This window comes from Pristiophorus japonicus, chromosome 5 (assembly GCF_044704955.1).
Source record: "Pristiophorus japonicus isolate sPriJap1 chromosome 5, sPriJap1.hap1, whole genome shotgun sequence".
Taxonomy (NCBI): domain Eukaryota; kingdom Metazoa; phylum Chordata; class Chondrichthyes; family Pristiophoridae; genus Pristiophorus; species Pristiophorus japonicus.
The window spans coordinates 189712764-189735555 of record NC_091981.1 but is presented as its reverse complement, the minus strand read 5'-3'; the positions used below and the strand labels follow the sequence as shown (position 1 = coordinate 189735555).

At 47.9% G+C, this 22792-nt stretch overlaps 1 protein-coding gene across 1 annotated transcript; it reads right to left on the bottom strand.

Annotated features, from left to right (window-relative positions):
* Positions 1-17194: 17194 nt before the first annotated feature.
* On the bottom strand, positions 17195-18220 carry LOC139264128 (putative nuclease HARBI1). Its single transcript, XM_070880218.1, has one exon. The coding sequence runs from the start codon at positions 18218-18220 to the stop codon at positions 17195-17197; it is 1026 nt and encodes a 341-aa protein (XP_070736319.1).
* Positions 18221-22792: the final 4572 nt, after the last annotated feature.

The following is a 22792-nucleotide window of genomic DNA, read 5'->3' as shown; positions in this document are numbered from 1 at the left end:
GCAGATTCTGACCGTCCCATCGCTCTTCAACATCGGAACAATTGGACTGGCCCACTCGTTGAATTCGACTGGTGATATGGTCCCCTCTCGTTGAAGTCTGTCCAGCTCGATCTCGACTTTCTCTCGCATCATGTATGGAACCACTTGGGCCTTGTGATGAATAGGTCATACATCAGGGACTAAATGGATCTGCATTTTGGCACCTGTGAAGTTGCCGATGCCTGGCTCGAATAACGAGTGGAATTTGTTTAACACTTGGGTGCACGAGGCGTCATCTACCGAAGAAAGTGCTTTGATGTCGTCCCAGTTTCATCGGATATTTCCTAGACAGGAACAACCAGCGGCAGTCGGAGAGGTCCATAAAAGGGCGCGACCATTGGGGAGTGGCCACAGGTGCAGCCAGCGGCAGTCGGAGAGGTCAGCTGGTGCAGGGGCAGAAGGTAAACAAAGAAGTAAAAAGAAATTGAAGTGTGACATTACAGCCAAGCAGGTAAGTGATTGGCTGGTGGATTGTTGAGTATTTGATCTTTATCTTCTTTTCTTATCTGTAGGAAACCTTTGGCATTGTTGCCAAATTAAGTTAATCTAAGGGTTAAGTCAAAGCAGGAGAGTCCAGACCCATGTCATGCTCCTCCTGTGCTATGTGGGAAATCAGGGATGCTACCAGTGTCCCTGACTACTATGTGTGCAGGAAGTGTGTCCAGCTGCAGCTCCTGACAGACCGCATTGCAGCACTGGAGCCGTGCATGGACTCACTCTGGTGCATCAGCTATGCTGAGGATGTCGTGAATAGCACATTTAGTGAGTTGGTCACACCGCAGGTAAAGGTTACTCAGGCAGATAGGGAATGGGTGACCATCAGGCAGAGCAGGAAGAAAGGTAGTGCAGGGGTCCCCTGCAGTCATCTCCCTCCAAAACAAATACACTGTTTTGGGTACTGTTGGGGGAGATGACTCACCAGGGGAAGGCAGCAGCAGCCAAGTTCATGGTACCATGGGTGGCTCTGCTGCACAGGAGCGCAGGAAAAAGAGTGGGAGAGCTATAGTGATAGGGGATTCTATTGTAAGGGGAATAGATAGGCGATTGTGCGGCCGCAAACGAGACTCCATGATAGTATGTTTCCTCCCTAGTGCAAGGGTCAAGGATGTCTCAGAGCAGCTGCAGCGCATTCTGGAGGGGGAGGGGGAACAGCCAGCTGTCGTGGCGCATACAGGTACCAACAATATAGATTAAAAAATGAGATAAGGTCCTACAAGCTGAATTTAGGTAGCGAGGAGGTAAATTTAAATCTTGAACCTCAAAGGTAGTAATTTCAGGATTGCTACCACTGCCACGTGCTAGTCAAAGTAGGAGTTGCAGGATAGTTCAGATGAATACAAGGCTTGAGGAAAGGTACAAGGAGGGAGGGATTCAAATTCCTGGGGCATTGGGTTCTTGGGGAGGTGGGACCAGTACAAACCGGACAGTCTGCACCTGGACAGGACCGGAATCTATGCCCTAGGCGGAGTGTTTGCTGGTGCTGTTGGGGAGGGGTTAAACTAATATGGCAGGGGGATGGGAACCTATGCAGGGAGGCAGAGGGAAGTAAAAAGGGGGCAGAAGCAAAAGGTAGGAAGGAGAAAAGCAAAAATGGAAGGCAGAGCAATCAAGGGCAAAAATCAAAAAGGGCCACATTACAACATAATTCTAAAAGGAGAAAGAGTGTTAAAAAAAGAAGCCTGAAGGCTCTGAGTCTCAATGTAAGGAGCGTGCATAATAAGGTGGACGAATTAACTGCGCAGATAGCTGTTAACGGGTATGATGTAATTGGGTTGCGGAGTCATGGCTCCAGGGTAACCAAGGCTGGGAACTCAACATCCAGGGGTATTCAATATTCAGGAAGGATAGATGGAAGGAAAAGGAGATGGGGTAGCGTTAATGGTTAAAGAGGAGATTAACGCAATAGTAAGGAAGGGTATTAGCTTGGATAATGTGGAATCTATATGGGTAGAGCTGCGAAACACCAAAGGACAGACCACCAAACAGTAGTTGGGAGGTTGCGGATTTCATCAAACAGGAAATTAGGGATGCATGCAATAAGGGTAGAGCAGTTATCATGGGTGACTTTAACCTACATATTGATTGGGCTAACTAAACTGGTAGCAATATTGTGGAGGAGGCTTTCCTGGAGTGTATAAGTGATGGTTTTCTAGACCAATATGTCGAGGAACCAACTAGAGAGCAGGCCATCCTATACTGGGTCTTGTGTAACGAGAGAGGATTAATTAGCAATCTGGTCGTGCGTGACCCCTTGGGGAAGAGTGACCATAATATGGTAGAATTCTTCATTAAGATGGAGAGCGACACTGTTAATTCAGAGACAAGGGTCCTGAATTTAAAGAAAGGAAACTTTGATGGTATGAGGCGTGATTTGGCTAGGATATACTGGCGAATGATACTTAAAGGGTTGATGGTGGATAAGCAATGGCAGACATTTAAAGATCACATGGATGAATTACAACTATTGTACATCCCTGTCTGGTGTAAAAATAAAACAGGAAAGCTGGCTCAATCGTGGGAAACAAAGGAAATTAGGGATAGTGTTAAATCCAAGGAAGAGGCATATAAATTGGCCAGAAAAAGCAGAAAACTTGAGGACTGGGAGAAATTTAGAATTCAGTTGAGGAGGTCGAAGGTTTAATTAGGAGGGGGAAAATACAATATGAGAGTAAGCTTGCAGGAAACATAAAAACTGACTGCAAACGATATGTGAAGAGAAAAAGATTAGTGAAGACTAATGTAGGTCCCTTTCAGTCAGAATTAGGTGAACTCATAATGGGAAACAAGGAAGTGGCAGACCAATTAAACAAATACTTTGGTTCTGTCTTCACTAAGGAAGACACGAATAACCTCCCGAAAATACTAGGGAGCCGAGGGTCTAACAAGAAGGAGGAACTGAAGGAAATCCTAATTAGTCAGGAAATGGTGTTAGGGAAAGTAATGGGACTGAAGGCCGATAAATCCCCAGGCCCTGATAGTCTGCATCCCAGAGTACTTAAGGAAGTGGCCCTAGAAATAGTAAATGCATTGTTGGTCATTTTCCAAAATTACATGGACTCGGGATCAGTTCCTATGGATTGGAGGGTAGCTAATATAACCCCACTTTTTAAAAAAGGAGGGAGAGAGAAAACAGGGAATTATAGACAGGTTAGCCTGACATCGGTGATGGGGAAAATGCTGGAATCAATTATTAACGATGTAATAGCAACCCAGTTGGAAAACAGAGATAGGATCGGTCCAAGTCAGCATGGATTTATGAAAGGGAAATCATGCTTGACAAATCTTATAGAGTTTTTTGAGGATGTAACTAGTAGAGTGGATAAGGGAGAACCAGTGGATGTGATGTATTTGGACTTTCAAAAAGCTTTTGACAAGGTCCCACACAAGAAATTAGTGTGCAAAATTAAAGCACATGGTATTGGGGGTAATGTATTGATGTGGCTAGAGAACTGGTTGGCAGACAGGAAGCAGAGAGTCAGGATAAACGGCTCCTTTTCAGAATGCCTGGCAGTAACTAGTGGGGTGCCGCAAGTTTCAGTGCTGGGACTCCAGCTATTTACAATATGGATTAATGATTTGGACGAAGGAATTGAATGTAATATCTCCAAGTTTGCAGATGACACTAAGCTGGGTGGCAGTGTGAGCTGTGAGGAGGATGCCAAGAGGCTGCAGGGTGACTTGGACAGGTTAGGTGAGTGGGCAAATGCATTGCAGATGCAGTATAATGTGGATAAATGTGAGGTTATCCACTTTGGTGGTAAAAGCAGGAAGGCAGATTATTATCGGAATGGTGACAGATTAGTAAACGGGGAGGTGCAACGAGACCTGGGTGTCATGGTACATCAGTCACTGAAGGTAGGCATGCAGGTACAGCAGGCAGTAAAGAAAGCAAATGGCATGCTGGCCTTCATAGCAAGAGGATTTGAGTATCGGAGCAGGGCGGTCTTACTGCAGTGGTACAGGGCCTTGGTGACGCCACACCTTGAGTACTATGTGCAGTTTTGGTCTCCTAATCTGAGGAAGAACATGTTTGCTATTGAGAGAGTGAAGCGAAGGTTCAGCAGACTGATTCCCGGGATGGCAGGACTGACATATGAAGAAAGACTGGATCGGCTAGGCTTATACTCACTGAAATTTAGAAGAATGAGAGGGGATCTGATAGAAACATATAAAATTATGCCGGGACTGGACAGGCTAGATGCAGGAAAAATGTTCCCGATGTTGGGGAAGTCCAGAATCAGGGGTCACAGTCTAAGAATAAGCGGTAAGCCATGTAGGACCGAGATAAGGAGAAACCTTTTTACCTAGAGAGTGGTGAACCTGTGGAATTCTCTACCACAGAAAGTTGTTGAATCCAGTTCGTTGGATATATGCAAGAGGGAGTTAGATGTGGCCCTTACGGCTAAGGGGAGCAACGGGTATGGAGAGAAGGCGGGTGTGGGGTACTGAAGTTGCACGATCAGCCATGATCATATTGGATGGCAGTGCAGGCTCGAAGGGCCGAATGGTCTGCTCCTGCACCTATTTTCTATGTATATGTTTCTATGCTTCTAGGTTTCTGCCGAACAACATTGGGCCATCGCCTGGTACAATCCATAGTGGTAAATCCTGCACAGCTCCATCGTACGATACCTCACTGCTGCACTGCCAATGACTGGTATGAGCTCTTTGGTGTAAGTGCGCAGCTTGGTGTGGATCGGGCTTAGTTTTGGCCTTTGTGCCTTGTTGCCCCACAGTTTCTCAAAAGCCTTCTGGCTCATAATTGATTGACTCACCTCGTGTCCAATTCCATGGAAACTGGAATGCTGTTTAATTTGACTTTTAACGTTATCGAAGGGATTTTTGTGGTGAAGGCATGTACCCCATACACTTCCTCTTCAGCCTTGGGTTGAGTTGCCTCTTTACTCGTTCAGCATGATCCGCGCCGGATCGGTCAACTTCTGCCCACTCTGCCACGTGGTGAGTCGCAGCACATCTGCACATTCGTTGGAGGTGCCCGATTGTTCCACAGCCCTTGCACATGTAGTGCTTGAATCGACATTGATGGGCTCGATGATTACCCCTGCAGCGCCAACATGGTGCTAATGGATCTCATTCACGCCCCACGGTGGGCTCTGAGTCATCCTAGGTCTGGCCTCTGCAGGCGTGTAGGCTCTGCCATGTACAGTTGTGCCTGCTGAAGGTGTTATTTTATGCACAGTACTGCCGGTGAGTTCCGATGCTGCAATGATATCTGTTTAGTGTTATCATTCGTGGACATGAAAGCCTGAGCTATCGTGATGGCCTTGCTCAGATCTAGGGATTCAGCAGACAGCACTTTGCGAAAAATGACCTCGTGGCCGTTTCCAAGCATGAAAAAGTCCTGCAACACTTCCTCCAAAAATCCAGCAAGTACGCACGGTCCTGCAAAGCGTCTGAGGTCAACGAGATAGCTCGCTACGTCCTGGCCCTCAGAGCGATGGTGCGTATAAAAGCAAAATCTGTCCATCAAAATGCTCTCCTTTGACTTGAGGTGTTCCCTATTGTGTTCCAAATACAGATGAGGCTGCACACAGGGAGGTTAAAGTAACAGTGAACTCAGTCTTTATTAAGACACTCCAGAGTGAGGAACAGGCCTTAGGGGCCGGCTTATATACAGTGCTCACAAGGTATGCTGGGATCCCTTGGGACTTCAGGGGATGCGCTCCCTGGTGGCTGAACATGGGAGTGCATGCTTTACAGATACACAACATCACTCCACCACAAAGTCAAAGTGAAAACTATTTACAAGGTGAGGTGGTCGGGAACCTTTTTTTCCCTGGTGGACCGCCTCGGTACAAATGTCCGTTCTGGTGTGTTGGCTGTGCCCTCGCTGGGCTGGCGTGTTGTTGGCCCTGCAGGGCTGCTGGGTGAGCCTGGCCTTGCTGGGCTGTTGGGCATGATGGGTTCGATTTCCTGGTCCAGCGTGGTGTCGTTGATCCTTTGCATGTGTGTTGTGGGCTCGAAAAAGGTGGTGCCTGCTGTGGGTTGTTCAGGACAGTCTGTGAACTGCAGCCTCGTTTGGTCCAGGTGCTTTCTGCAAATTTGTCCATTGTCTAGTTTGACTACAAACATCCTACTCCCTTCTTCAGCTATCACCGTGCCCGCAATCCACTTGGGACCATATCCATAATTTAGCACATACACAGGGTCATTCAGATCAATTTCCCGTGACACAGTGGCGCGACCATCATTTACATTTTGTTGCTGCCGCCTGCTCTCTACCTGATCATGCAGGTTGGGGTGAACCAGCGAGAGTTTGGTTTTAAGTGTCCTTTTCATGAGTAGCTCAGCTGGGGTCACCCCTGTGAGCGAGTGGGGTCTCATGCGATAGCTGAGCAGTACTCGGGACAGGCAGGTTTGGAGTGAGCCTTCTGTGACTTGTTTAAGGCTCTGTTTGATTGTTTGTACTGCCTGCTCTGTCTGCCCATTGGAGGCTAGTTTAAACGGGGCCGAGGTGACATGTTTGATCCCATTGCGGGTCATGAATTGTTTAAATTTGGCACTGGTGAAACATGGCCCGTTGTCACTGGCCAGTATGTCAGGCAGGCCGTGGGTGGCAAACATGGCCCTCAGGCTTTCAATGGTGGCGGTGGCAGTGCTTCCCAACATTATTTCACATTCAATCCATTTTGAAAAAGCATCCACCACCACCAGGAACATTTTACTGAGAAATGGGCCCGCATAATCGACATGGATCCTCGACCATGGTCTGGAGGGTCAGGACCACAAACTTAGTGGTGCCTCTCTGGGCGCATTGCTCAACTGAGCACACAATAAAGAAAGGGAAGATAGATTACAAAGGTAAACTTGTGCAAAATATAAAAACAGATAGTAAAAGCTTTTACAGATATATAAAACGGAAAAGAGTGACTAAAGTAAATGTTGGTCCCTTGGAAGATGAAAAGGGGGATTTAATAATGGGAAATGTGGAAATGGCTGAGACCTTAAACAATTATTTTGCTTCGGTCTTCAGAGTGGAAGACACAAAAACCATGCCAAAAATTGCTGGTCATAGGAATGTGGGAAGGGAGGACCTTGAGATGATCACTATCACTAGGGAGGTAGTGCTGGACAGACTAATGGGATTGAAGGTAGACAAATCCCCTGGTCCTGATGAAATGCATCCCAGTGTATTAAAAGAGATGGCGGAAGTTATAGCAGATGCATTTGTTATAATCTACCAAAATTCTCTGAACTCCGGGGAGGTACCAGCGGATTGGAGAGCAACTAATGTAACGCCTCTGTTTAAAAAAGGGGGCAGGCAAAAGGCAGGTAACTATAGGCCGGTTAGTTTAACATCTGTAGTGGGGAAAATGCTTGAAACTATCATTAAGGAAGAAATAGTGGAACATCTGGATAGGAATAGTGCAATCAAGCAGACGCAGCATGGATTCATGAAAGGGAAATCATGTTTAACTAACTTACTGGAATTCTTTGAGGATATAACGAGCATGGTGGATAGAGGTGTTCCGATGGATGTGGTGTATTTAGATTTCCAAAAAGCATTCGATAAGGTGGCACACAAAAGGTTACTGCAGAAGATAAAGGTACGCGGAGTCAGAGGAAATGTATTAGCATGGATAGAGAATTGGCTGGCGAACAGAAAAGCAGAGAGTCGGGATAAATGGGTCATTTTCCGGTTGGAAATCAGTGGTTAGTGGTGTGCCACAGGGATCAGTGCTGGGACCACAACTGTTTACAATATACATAGATGACCTAGAGGAGGGGACAGAGTGTAGTGCAACAAAATTTGCAGATGACACAAAGATTAGTGGGAAAGCGGGTTGTGTAGAGGACTCAGAGAGGCTACAAGGAGATTTGGATAGGTTAAGCGAATGGGCTAAGGTTTGGCAGATGGAATACAATGTCGGAAAGTGTGAGGTCATCCACCTTGGGAAAAAAACAGTAAAAGGGAATATTATTTGAATGGGGAGAAATTACAACATGCTGTGGTGCAGAGGGACCTGGGGGTCCTTGTGCATGAATCCCAAAAGGTTAGTTTGCAGGTGCAGCAGGTAATCAGGAAGGCAAATGGAATGTTGGCCTTCATTGCGAGAGGGATGGAGTACAAAAGCAGGGAGGTGTTGCTGCAACTGTATAAGGTATTGGTAAGGTCGCACCTGGAGTACTGCGTGCAGTTTTGGTCACCTTACTTAAGGAAGGATATACTCGCTTTGGAAGGGGTACAGAGACAATTCACTAGGCTGATTCGAGAAATGAGGGGGTTAACTTATGATGATAGATTGAGTAGACTGGGTCTTTACTCGTTGGAGTTCAGAAGGATGAGGGGTGATCTTATAGAAACATTTAAAATAATGAAAGGAATAGACAAGATGGAGGCAGAGAGGTTGTTTCCATTGGTGGGGGAGACTAGAACTAGGGGGCACAGCCTCAAAATACGGAGGAGCTAATTTAAAACCGAGTTGAGAAGGAATTTCTTCTCCCAGAGGGTTGTGAATCTGTGGAATTCTCTGCCCAAGGAAGCAGTTGAGGCTAGCTCATTGAATGTTTTCAAGTCAAAGATAGATAGATTTTTAAGCAATAAGGGAATTAAGGGTTACGGGGAGAGGGCGGGTAAGTGGAGCTGAGTCCACGACCAGATCAGTCATGATCTTATTGAATGGCGGAGCAGGCTCGAGGGGCTAGATGGCCTACTCCTGTTCCTAATTCTTATGTTCTTATGTTCTTATGCTGCATTGCTGTACAAGGACTCTAAGTCAGAGTCGATACAGGGCCACCACAGGTGGGATCTGGCTATCACTTTCATCATTACTATACCCGGGTGTGTGCTGTGGAGATCCAAGATGAACGTCTCCCTGCCCTTTTTGGGTACCACTACGCGGTTACCCCACAACAGGCAGTCTGCCTGAATGGACAGCTCGTCCTTTCGCTGGAACGGCTTGATTAGCTCTTGCATTTCAACGGGGATGCTGGCCCAGCTCCCATGCAGTACAGTTTTTTACGAGGGACAGCAGAGGATCTTGGCTGGTCCAAGTCCTAATCTGGCGAGCCGTGACAGGTGATTTATCATTTTCAAATGCTTCCATGACCATCAACAAGTCTGCGGGCTGCGCCACCATCAACAAGTTTGCAGGCTGCGCCATTTCCACCCCCGTGGTGGGCAATGGTAGCCGACTGAGAGCATCCGCACAGTTCTCGGTGCCTGGCCTGTGGCGGATGGTATAGTTATATGCTGATATCGCGAGTGCCCACCTTTGTATGCGGGCTGAGGCATTAGTATATATCCCCTTGTTTTCAGCGAACAGGGATATGAGGGGCTTGTGATCGGTTTCCAGCTCAAATTTGAGGCCAAACAGGTACTGATGCAGTTTCTTTACCCCGAACACACACGCTAATGCCTCTTTCTCAATTATGCTGTTGGCACTCTCGGCCTTAGACAAGCTCCTGGAGGCATAGGCGACAGGTTGCAAGTTCCCCTCACGTTAGCTTGTTGTAATATACACCCGACTCCATACGACGATGCATCATATGCGAGCACAAGTCTTTTACATGGGTTATACAATACAAGCAGCTTGTTGGAGCATAAAATGTTTCTGGCTTTCTCAAAAGCAATTACTTGGTTTTTTTCCCCATACCCAGTTCTCACCTTTGCGCAATAACACATGTAGGGGCTCTAAGAGGGTGCTTAACCCCGGTAGGAAGTTACCAAAATAGTTGAGGAGTCCCAGGAGCGACCGCAGCTCCATGACATTCTGTGGCCTGGGCGCGTTCCTGATAGCCTCTGCCTTGGCGTCTGTGGGCCGAATGCCATCCGCCGCGATCTTTCTCCCCAAAAACTCCACTTCTGTTGCCATGAAGATGCATTTCGACCTCGTCAGCCGCAGCCCTACGCGATCCAATCGCTGGAGGACTTCCTCCAGGTTTTGTAGGTGCTCGACGGTGGCCCGACCCGTGACCAATATGTTTTTCTGAAAGACCACCGTGCATGGTATCGACTTGAGTAGGCTCTCCATGCAGCCGACCGACTTGCAAACAGGCATCTGTTGTAGATGAACAGCCCCTTCTGTGAGTTGATGCAGGTGAGGCCCTTCGAAGGCTCCTCCAGCTCCTGCGTCATGTAGGCCGAAGTCAGGTCAAGTTTGCCTCCTGCCAGCGTCACAAATAGGTCATCTGCCTTAGGTAGCGGGTATTGGTCCTGTAGCGAGAAACGATTAATAGTTACTTTATAATCGCCGCAAATCCTGACCGTGCCATCACTTTTGAGTACTGGAACAATCAGGCTGGCCCACTCGCTGAATTCCTCTGGGGAGATGATGCCCTCGCGTTGCAGCCTGTCCAACTCGATTTCCACTCTCTCCCTCATCATGTGAGGTACCGCTCACGACTTGTGGTGAATGGGTCATGCCTCTGGGACCAAGTGGATCTGTACCTTTGCCCGTAAAAGTTTCCAATGCCTGGATCAAAAGGGGAAGGAAATTTGTTAAGAACCTGGGTACATGAGGCCTCATCGACATGTGATAGCGCTCGGATGTCATCCCAGTTCCAGCGGATTTTACCCAGCCAGCTCCTTCCAAGCAGTGTGGGGCCATCGCCCGGGTCAATCCAGAGTGGCAGTTCATGCACCATGCCCTCGTAGGTGACCTTGACCATGGCGCTGCCCAGGACAGTGATAAGCTCTTTGGTGTACATTCTCAGTTTTGTGTGGATGGGGCTCAGGGCTGGTCTGAGTGCCTTGTTGCACCACGGTGTCACAAACATCTTTTTACTCATGCTGGATTGGCTAGCGCCAGTGTCCAGTTCCATGGCTACGGGTACGCCATTCACTTTTACATTTAGCATTGTAGGTGGATATTTCGTCGAAAATGTGTGCACCCCGTGTACTTCAGCATCTGCCTCTGCCCTCTGAGGCTCGAAATTGCTTTGATCCACCAAGGACCAATCTTCCTCTGCCACGTGGTGGTTAGCAGATTTTGCAGAGCTTGCAAGCTCATTGGAGGTGCCCCATTGTTCCACAGCTCTTGCAAACCTACCCTTTGAAGCAGCATGAATAGGCTGAATGGAAGCCTCCACAATGCCAACAAGGTGTGAATTGCCTTGCATTCATCCTTTGTTGGGGACTCTGAGCCATCTGGTCACCTGAGGCCTGCTGGCGGTTGCAGACTCATGGTTTCTGCCCTGTACATTTGTGCTCGCAAACACAGTTCCAGTTAATTTATGAACTTGTGTGCTGAGAGATTTGTTTGGTATTATCACTGGTGGACATAAACGACTGTGCTATCGCAATGGCCTTACTGAGGGTTGGTGTCTCTACAGTCAAAAGTTTCCGTAGGATGGTCTCTTGGCCAATGCCCAGTAAAAAAAAAGTCTCTGAGCATTTGCTCCAGGTAGCCATAAAAATTACATTGTCCTGCAAGTCGCCTTAGCTCGGCGAAGTAGCTCACCACTTCCTGACCTTCAGATCGCTGGCACGTTTAGAACCGATACCTCGCCATCAGCATGCTCTCCCTCTGGTTAAGATGCTCCAGAACTAGAGTACACAGCTCCTTATACGACTTATCTGTGGATTTCACCGGAGCCAGAATATTCTTCATGAGGCTGTAGGTCGTGCCCCGCAGACCGTGAGGAGGACCGCTCTCCTTTTTGCAGCGCTTCCTTCTCCGTCCAGCTCGTTGGCTACAAAGTACTGGTCTAACTGTTCGACATAGGCTTCCCATTCTTTACCCTCTGAGAACTTCTCCAGGTTGCTCACAGTTTGCTGCATCTTTGCGTTGGATTCGTATACTCTTCACCAGTTATTGTGTTCTTTACACAGATGAGGCTGCACACAGGGAGGTTAAAGTAACAGTGACCTCAGTCTTTAGTAAAACACTCCAGAATGAGGAACAGGCCGTAGGATGTTGGGATCCCTTGGGACTTCAGGGGATGCGCTCCCTAGTGGGGGAACATGGGAGTGCATGCTTTACAGATAAACAACATTCCGGAACCAGCGTGCACAACTGTTCATATGTTTTCTCCGTTGGTTTCGTTGGTGCTAGTAGATTTTTGATGAGGCCATATATCGTGGACCCGCAAATGGTGAGAAGAATCGCCCTGCGCTTGACTGCGGTTTCATCCTTTTCCAGCTCATTGGCCACGAAGTACTGGTCGAGACACTCAACGAATGCTTCCCAATCATCACCCTCAACGAATCTCTCAAGAATACCGATGGCAGCTATAACCACTTGAAAGTTCTTGATCTGTTACTCGTCGCCAATTGTTATGTTCAGAATAACTCCACAAGACTTTATATTGTAGCTCAAACTGCTGTGACCTTGGTCTCTTTAATGTAACTCCAGAGTGAGAAAGCAGCATGGTAGACTGCCTTTTATACCTGCTTGCCTAGGGTCTCCCACATGTGCGCTCCCTGGTGGCAAGTCATACACATTGGTAATGTTTACATAAATAACATACTATCTCCATTCCTTGCTCCCTTCCTGCCCACCTTCCCCTCCACGAACTTAACCACACTCTTGTGCTTTTATGCTTTCAGATGATGAGCCAGCACAGCAGTAGCCTGTTTCTCAGCCTCCAACTGAGAGTGATGAGGGAGATGAGGAGGAAGGAGAGGAGACGCCAGCACAGAGACATTCCACTCAGTAAGCTTCCTCCGAGTCTGCCGAGACAACATCGGTGGAGGAGGCAATCTTCCTGGGGTTCGAGGAGGGTGATGCTCTGGAACACAGCGGAATGCCGCAATGTCACGGGGAAAGGGAAGCTTGAGGGTCTGCACCCCAGAGGGTGAGTTCGTGCGCGCGTTCCGCTCAGCAAGACTCAGATGAGGACTTCAATGTGAAGGCTTTGGTCAGACGGTCAGTGGAAATGCACAGCGAGCTTCTGGGTGCAATGGCAAGTGTGCCCAAGAGCATGGACGTACTTGCAGAGAGGGTGAGATGACAGCAGTTATTTCAGCACAGGCCGAAGCAATGCAACGGCTTAGTGCTGTAATGGAGTCAGTGTTTGGTGTCATCCAATTTCAGTCTGCTCTCAAGCAGGCTCAGATTCTGGGTTCCCCGCAGTCCAACGGGGAAGTCACAGTGCTGCATCAGGCCAGCAATCTGTTCTCCAGCAGATTTTTCCAGATGCTGAGGCGCTGCCCCAGGGGAGTGGCAGTATGTTGGTTGAAACGGAAGGTGCTGTCCTCTCTCAGGCTGAAAGCATTCCAGCTCCCACCACTGCCACTTCACCATTACACTTGACGCTCTCTGCACCCCAGCCATCCGAGGTTGCTGCCGCCCAGCCTGAGGAGGTGCAGTCTGCAGCTGGGCCTTCCAGGCCCCGAGCTGGTTGAGGACGTCCTGGTAGGCCATCTGCCATCTCTGTGTCGCAGAATGTGCAGCCTTCAACCAGCCTTGCTGCAGCCACTGGGGCCCCATTAAGGAGGGCCAATAGGACTGGGAGGTGGGGAGAGGGCCCTGGAGGGAAATATGCCAAAAAAGGGAAGTAACCCACTTTTGCTGACATGAGCAGCTGATAAGTTTCTAAATGTATTCTTGGTGCTGCTTGTGGTTTATTATTTTTGAATAGCAATCGCCATGTGATCTGTGCTTTACTGGAACTGCTGCATAATGAGGCGGTCACGCACAGCTCTTCCAGAAGCAACATTGGCACGCTCCCTCCTCCGTTGCTGCTGCTCATCCTCTTCCTTCTCCTCCTCCTCCTGCTCCTCATCCTCATCCTCATCCTCATCCTCCTCCTGAGGTGCACTTGCATTTCCTTGTGGCAATGGCTGGGCCCTCTCAATGGGCAGGTTGTGCAGCACGCAGCACACAATGACGAAAAGGGAGACTGGATCAGGGGAATACTGCAAGGTTGCACCAGAGCAGTCAAGGCATTGTCTGTTACATCGCAGATACAGCAATGGATGGCGAACTGGGAAATGTTTGCTATATCCCCTGCCATCACCTGGAAGGAACCACCAGCATAGAAATTGAGAACTATTGTGACCTTGACTGCCACTGAGAGTGAAGTGCTCCTCCTGATTTGAGGCTGGAGGTCTTGTTGCTGCAGGTGGCACAGCTCTGTGACCACCTACTTGCTGAAGCGTAGCCTTCTAAGGCATTGCTCTTCTGACAGGTAAATTTACAAGAACTGCTCCTGGAAAACCCTGGGAGAGTAAGGCCTCCTGTTGCGACATTTGCATGCCCTCCCCTTGCCTATGGGCCCATTTGGCATGATCTGTCTCTGCAGCCGCCACATTAATAGTAGATGCCGGATGCCAAGGTACATTGCCAGCACACAGGCCCCGTGACTGAGTGAAAGCAGCAGTCCAAAGGTTATGAGAAATGCAAATGAACAAACAAGCAACAAAGCAACTATGTTCACAATCTGAAATCATTCAAAACGATCTCTGGGAAGCTAACAATCAATCTGACCTTCCAATGACCTGGTTGCTCATTGCCTTATATATCACCAATACCATTTGTGAACGCTTGGTTTTGCTGGTGTGATTAGCGGCAAGCGGTAAATGCAGCAAAAATGATCAATATTGTGATTGGGGCACTAGCGGGACATGGCACACTCATTGACGTCACAGTCTCATTGGCACAGAATTCCCTGGCGCTATGTTTTTGCGCCGCTGCTAAAACGCTATTCAAGTTGACGGGCAGCGCTAATATCGCTGCCTCCTGGCAATAACCCTTTATTGCCTTGTTAGCGCCCTTCGCCAGCACTAACAGGTGATGTTAATCTATTCAATTTCTCGCCCTTCGTGTTTTAAGTACAATATGAAACATATTGCAGTTATACAGGGTATTGGTGAGGCCACACCTGGAATACTGCATGCCATTTTGGTTTCTGTATTTACGAAAGGATATACTTACTTTGGAAGCAGTTCAGAGAAGATTCACTAGGTTGATTCTGGAGATGAGGCAGTTGACTTATGAGGAAAGGTGAGTAGGTTGGGCCTCTACTCATTGGAGTTCAGAAGAATGAGCTGTGATCTTATCAAAACGTATAGGATTGTGAGGGGGCTTGACAAAGTGGATGCAGAAAGGATGTTTCCATTGATAGGAGACTAGAATTCGAGGGCATAATCTTAGAATAAGAGGCCGCCCATTTAAAACTGAGATGAGGAGAAATTTCTTCTCTTAGAGGATTGTAAATCTGTGGAATTCACTGCCTCAGAGAGCTGTGGAAGCTGAGACATTGAATAAATTTAAGACAGAAATAGACAGTTTCTTAAACGATAAGGGAATAAGGGGTTATGTGGAACGGGCAGGGAAGTGGACCTGAGTCCATGATTGGATCAGTCATGATCGTATTAGATGGCGGAGCAGGCTCGAGGGGCCGTATGGCCTCCTCGTGCTCCTATTTCTTATGTTTTTATGTTCTTATACTGCAACTTTTCTGTAAAGAGTGTTAAAATGTTTGGTGCCTTGTTTATTTTCTTGTATCGCGCCACCCCCCCCCCGCCATCTCTCTATCTCCATTGCCTCTGGGCTAAGGATTGGTTGTTCTAAAATATGATTGTAGTAGATAAATATGTCACAAGCCACAAACCAAGCCCCGATAATTTACTTAAAGTACATTTTCCAGGAACATTGTGCAACAGGAGGACAGTGTGAGGGAGTACACTTCCAATTTGTGCAGGGTCATAAGCAATTTTCCTTTTAATTTTTATTGCATGCGCAGCCCTTTTAAGCAGCTGTGCGGCCCATTCAAAATTCCTCACATGCACGTTTTTTACTAATTAAAAGCCAGTGAGCCGGAGAGCCGGTGAGCCGACCACACAGCTTGAAGGGAACATTCAGTCAATCAGGGAGCGTGTGATCAGCTCTATGAACACTCAGTAACAGAGCTTGTTAAGGCCGAGTGTGAGCTTTTCTCCTCTGGCCTCTTCTCTCTGCAGCTGCAGATCTCTGGAGGGTGCAGGATGTGTGGAATTATTCCTCGTCCCGTCAAGCAGGTTATAAAGTTCAGATTTGAGACATGAGAAATTACATATGGCACACGAGCTCTGCCTTTAAAATTTTAATGTTCCCAAGACAGATTCAAAATCCCAGTTCGAGCAGTACACTAATAATGTTACAAGACTTCATACATACAACCACTCGCAGATGATCAGTCCAGCGTTGATTGTAGGTCTTCACCATTGCTCTTGGCGCTGTCTGCCCTTCAGCTATCCGAGACTGCTCCGCCCATGCCGAGGTGATGTCGTCTGCAGCCGGGCCTTCCAAGCCAGAGCTGGTCTAGGCCGTCCTGCTTGGCCATCTGCAATCTCTGTGTTGCAGAGTAAGCAGCCTTGCTGCAGACACTGTGGCCCCATTAAGGAGGAGCAGTAGGTCAGGGAGCGGGGAGAAGGGGCCGGGAGGGAAATATGCCAGAAAAGGGATGTAACCCATTTTTGTTGACATGGTCAGATGATTACTTTGTAAATATATTCTTGATATTCTTGATGCTGCTTCTGCTTTGTTATTTTAATTAGCAAGCAGTTGTTTGGACAAATTTATTGTTGTTGTTGTTGTTGATTGTAGGTACTTATGGGTGTCAGGGGTTGTAATAAATGGGTCATTTTAAAGTTCATATTTGATCGTGTTTTTCATTTGCCATGGGCAGGGTGATAGGCTCTGCGCTGTGCACATAGCCATTTGTTGGTGCAGCGCAATCATCATGTGATATGTGCTTTAGTGGAAACGCTGCATAATGAGGTGTTGACACACCTCCCTTGCAGCAGCAACATTGGCACGCTCCCTCTCCCATTGCTGCTTCTCCTCCTCCTCCTTGTCCAGTTCAAAAGAATGAGAGGTGATCTTATTGAAACATAGAAGATAATGAGGGGGCTCGACAAGGTGGATGCAGAGAGGATATTTCCACTGATAGGGGACACTAGAACTAGGGGACATAGTCTCAGAATAAGGGGCCGCCCATTTAAAACAGAGATGAGGAGGAATTTCTTCTCTCAGAGGGTTGTAAATCTGTGGAATTCTCTGCCCCAGGGAGCTGTGGAGATTGGGTCATTGAATATATCTAAGGCGAAGATAGACAGATTTTTTTGAGCGATAAGGGAGTAAAAGGTTATGCAGGGCGGGCAGGGAGGTGGAGCTGAGTCCATGATCAGATCAGCCATGATCTTATTGAATGATGGAGCAGGCTCGAAGAGCCAAATGGCCTACTCCTGCTCCTATTTTGTATGTTGTTATGTTCTTATGTTGTCTTCTGCCTCCTCCTCCTCATCCTCCTCCTGAGGTGGACCTGCCTTCTTTGGTCGCAATGGCTGGGCCCTCTCAATAGGCAGGTTGTGCAACAAGCAGCACACAACAACAAAAAGGGAGACTCGATCAGGGGAATACTGCAGGGCTCCACCAGAATGGTCAAGGCATCGGTACCGTTGTTTGAGCACCCCAATAGTCTGTTTGATGCAGTTCCTGGTTGCAGCATGGCTCTCATTATATGAGTGCTGAGCACGAGTGTTGGGGTTGTGGAAGGGTGTCATCAACCAGGTGGCGAGGATATACCCCTTGTACCTGAGTAGCCATCCGCGAGCTCCATGTGGTAGATTGAAGAATCCTGGGACAGTGACCTGTCGAAGGATGAATGAATCATTGGTTCTGCCAGGATAGCGGGCATTCACGGCAAGGAAGCGCTGCCTGTATTCGCACGCCAACTGAATGTTCTGAGAGTGGTAGTCTTTGCTGTTACAGAACACCATTGTGTTGTGATGAGGTGCCCGCAATGCCACGTGAGTGCAGTCAATGGCGCCCTGAACCATAGGAATGCCCGCTATCCTTGCAAATCTACATGTGTGTTCCTGTTGCTTCTCCGTAGACATGCTCCATGAGATGTAGTTCCTTCTCCTGCTGTACAGAGCATCCCGGATACAGCAATGGACGGCAAACTGGGAAATGTTTGCTATATACGTTGATGTAGCCTGGAAGGAACCACCAGCATAGAAATTGAGAGCTACTGTGACCTTGACTGCCACTGAGAGCGAAGTGGGTCCTCCTGATAAATGGCTGGAGGTCTTGCTGCTGCAGGTGGCACAGCTCTGTGACCACCTACTTGCTGAAGCGTAGCCTTCTAAGGCACTGCTCTTCTGACAGGTGAATTTACGAGAACTGCTCCTGGAAAACCCTGGAGGGTAAGGCCTCCTGTTGCGACGTTTGCATGCCCTCCCCCTGCCTCTGGGCCCATTTGGCATGATCTGTCTCTGCAGCCGCCACATTAATAGTAGATGCCGAATGCCAAGGTGTATTGCCAGCACACAGGCCCTGTGACTGAGTGAAAGCAGCAGTCCAAAAGTTCTGAGAAATGCTAATGAACAAACTGTAACACTAGCAACAAAGCAACTATGTTCACAATATGAAAGCAGTCAAAACGATCCCTGGAAATGTAGTAATCAATCTGACCGCCCAATGACCCGGTTGCTCATTGCTTTATATATTGTCATGTTAGCATCAATCTCATGTCTCACCGCCTGCTTTTTCTGGTGTTATTAGTGCCAAGCAGTAACTAATGAAATACCAATCAACATTGCGCTCGGGGTGCTAGCGGGGAGATGCACACTCATTGACGCCACGGTCTCATTCGCACAGCATTCTCTGGCGCTATGTTCTGGCGCCACTACTAAAACACTAATCAAGTTGGCAAGTGGCACTAATATCGCTGCACCCGGGCGATAACCTTTACCGCTCCAGCATCGCCCCTCGCCAGCGCTAACAGTGGTGCTAATCTATTCAATTTTTCGCCCATACTTTTTACACCTAAAGTTCTGAAGTACTAAATAAGTGTCTGAACAAACCTATCATTTGAATCCTCCAGCTCCCATTAGATGATTAAACAAATAATCGATCTCAAAACCTCTTCCTCCAATAACACAGATAAGATATTACTGGAGAAAAGGTCAAATTTAAAAATGTGAAGCATTATGCTGAAGAGACACATGGAATGGAGAATAGCAGATCTCAGGTAGTTGAGGCCTTTAGTGCAGAGTACAATGGTGGGCATTGTCACCCAGCATGTATAATACTTGCTTTGAATTCTTGTTACCTTTTTCCTCTAATTTCTTACTTTGATTCCCTTTTACTTTTTATTATTTTTTCTCCTTTCTGCTTTATTTCTCAGCTGCCACTGAACAGATACTATAACAAGTCAAGAGAGTTTTATTTTGATGGGAGCAAAACTTACCCATGTCACTCAACAAGACAGCAACTATTCGATAAAGTATAATCACTCTTACTGAGGAGTTTAAAAAAATGTGTTCTGAGATGTGGGCATCGCTGGCAAGGCCAGCAGTATTGCCCATCCCGAATTGCCCTTGAGAAGATGGTAGTGGTGAACCGCCTTCTTGAACTACTGCAGTCCTTATGGTGAAGGTTGTTGTGTTCATACTCTGTGTGTTTATTGCACGGACTCCAGCCAGTGGAGTGCTTTCCCCCTGATTCCCATTGAATTCAAATTTACTAGGGTTCCTTGATGCTGCTTGGTCAAATGCTGCCTTGATGACAAGGGCAGTCACTCTCACCTCATCTCTGGAATTCAGCTTTTTTGTCCCTGTTTGGACCAAGGCTGTAATGAGGTCTGGAGCTGAATGTTCCTGGTGGAACCCAAACTGAGCATCGGTGAGCAGGTTATTCGTGAGTATGTGCCGCCTAAAAGCACTGTCGACGACACCTTCCATCACTTTGCTGATAATAGAAAGTAGACTGGTGGGATGGTAATTGGTCAGATTGGATTTGTCCTGCTTTTTGTGGACAGGACATACCTGGGAAGTTTTCCGCATTGTCGGGTAAATGCCAGTGTTGTAGTTGCACTAGAACAGCTTAACTAGAGGCGCGGCTAATTCTGGAGCACAAGTCTTCAGCACGACAGCCGGGATGTTGTCGGGGCCCATAGCCTTTGCTGTATCCAGTGTGCTCAGCTGCTTCTTGATATCACGTGAAGTGAATTAATTTGGCTGAAGACTGGCCTCTGTGATGGTGGGGACCTCAGGAGGAGGATGATATGGATCATACACTCGGTACTTCTGGCTGAAGATGGTTGCAAACGCTTCAGCCTTGTCTTTTTGGGCTCCACCATCATTGAGGATGGGAATATTCATGGAGCCTCCTCCTCCCATTAGTTGTTTAATTGTTCACCACCATTCACGACTGGATGTGGCAGGATTGAGTTATGGCTGCTGAGTTATTGGTATAATCCTGTCTGCATTCAGATGGAAATTACAGTTGAGTTGAGTTGGTGATGAAAGATTTGGGAATGCCGCACAGTGTAAATTTATGGTAACGTAAGAGAGAAAGCAGGTAAGGAGCCATAGTAAACCATTGCTATATGCATTAGGAAGTTAAAAGTAATTTGCTTGATTTGCATTCTATTTCATATAAGGTTATCCACTTTGGTAGGAAGAATAGAAAAGCAAAATATTATGTAAATGGAGAAAGACTACAGAATGCTATGGTAGAGAGGGATCTGGGTGCCCTCGTACATGAAACACTAGGGCCGAAATTTGGCTGTTACTGCACCACTAATGGCTTAGTGCCTGTGTTCGGCAATGTCACCGCGGCAAACTTCAGTTGAGTTTTTGCGATGGTGCAAAGTATTACCGCCTCACCGCCAAGCAAATCATGATGTCAGTACGCGTGCAACGCCCCTGACACGAACTTTGGGTTTTGCGCCTCACTTACCGGCTGACAGTGAACTCATCAAAGAAAGCTGGCGCTCACAACTGATGGTGGCGATGCTGGGTCGGTATATAAAGGGAATAGCAACTGGGGTACAGAGGTCGTGGTGACTGCTATGTATTCTCCTAGCAGAGTGTGTAGGTTTTTGTGTGCTGTGGCTGCTGGGTTCTTCCCTTAACAACTACCATTTTGGCTCCATTGACGAGTACCATCTCGCTCTTACTTTCAACACATTGATGGGGGCAGCGCTGGGACACCACGTCATGCTGCAGCGACTGCTTCGAAAGCGGCGGCTACACAGACGGGATACGGCCAATGTGGGTCCACGCCTGAGGAGAGACCACAGACATCGGGGTAGGAAGTCTTACACCCCCAGGGTTTACCGTGCGCATTCTTCGTACCTTGATATGTCCGAGGAGCAGTGCATAAGAAGGCTGCGGTTAGGCAAGGAAGTGGTCACCGAGCTCTGCCACCTCCTGCACACATACCTTGAAGCTCAAAGCGGCACTAGGACCTCGCTGTCAGTGGCAGTGAAAGTGACCGTAGAGCTGAACTTGTACGTGACCGAGTCCATCCAGGCTCCTGTAGGCGATATAGGCAACATTTCACAGTTTGCAGTACATTGCTGCATTTGCCAGGTGACCAACGCTCTCCACAGCTGACAAGTTGATTACATAAAGTTCAGCATGTCCAGGGAGAACCAGGATGAGCGCTGCCAGGACTTCACCAGGATAGCGGGCTTCCCCATGGTTTAGGGAGCCTTTGATTGTATGCATGTGGCATTGCAGGTCCCGCCTCACAATGGAAAGGTGTTTTGCAATCGCAAGGGCTAGCACTCCCTCAAAGTCCAGTTGATGTGTGACCACAGGCAGATGATCCTCGCTATGAATGCCCGATAGCTGCCACAATGCCTATATCCTGAGGGAGAGCAGTGTGCCATGACTGTTCCAGCCACCAATGCAGGGCCTGGCTGGCTGCACGATGACAAAGGATATGATCTAGCCACCTGGCTGATAACTCCGCAACCCCACCACCCCTGCCGAGCAGCACTACAACCACCATTAGGCTGCCACCAGGGCCATAATAGAGAAAACTTTCAGGGTGCTGAAGCAGAATTTCTGCTGCCTTGACTGCTCTGGAGGGACCCTTCAATACTCCCCTGATAGAGTGCCCATGTCCACCGTTGTGTGCTGTATGCTGCACAACCTGGCCATCATGAGGAGACAGCCATTGCCACCAGGGATGGCAGCTGCACCTCACAAGGATGAGGACGACGAGGAGGAAGACAAGGAGCATCAGCCGTGGAGGAGGCAGCCTGAGACTGTTGCGGCTGAAAGGGCTGCTCGTCAGAGACTCATCTCACAGTGATTCCAGTAAATGACGCGACACAGGCTGAGTGCCCAGCCTAGTCATCTGACAATGTGCTGAAGACATCGTATCCCACTCTGCAAGCTTCCAAATGTATAAATCACACCACAATAATGTAACGGCGCAAATTAACTTCATTGACATCAACAAGAATTTATCATACATAAGCACAACACAGATCCATCAGCAGCAGCAAATTATGAATGAGCAACACCTCCGCAAACATAGTAACCCACAGGCAAGTGCTATATACAAAAATCAACCCTCCAGTCTGAAATAACAACAAACGGGCATGATCAAGATTGCTGAAACCAGCCTTGCACACACAATAACGATTAAACACCAACAACTATATATTTGCCTTAATATTCCAATAAGGTCCCCAGTTATAGCCATGCACCAATGATTCCTTAATGGGACTTCTGCAGAGATTTCCCAACCCTTCCCTTTTCCCCCCTCCCACACCTATTGCTCCCCCTTAATGGGGTCTCAATGCCTGCATCAAAGCTGGTTGAAAGTTGCTCTGACAGTGCCGCAGAGGTTACTGATAGCCTAGCAGGATGTCCCTGACCAGCTCGAGCCCTAGAAGGCCCGGCTGTGGACTGCATCACCTCAGAATGGGCAGCAGCAGCCTCAGCTGAACAGGTGCAGGCAGCGGCAGGTGCAAAGGCGAAGTGGCAGTGCTGGGAGCCCGAATGATGTCCTCCTGAAAGAGATCACGTTCCATCTCAACCAACACATTACCACTCCCC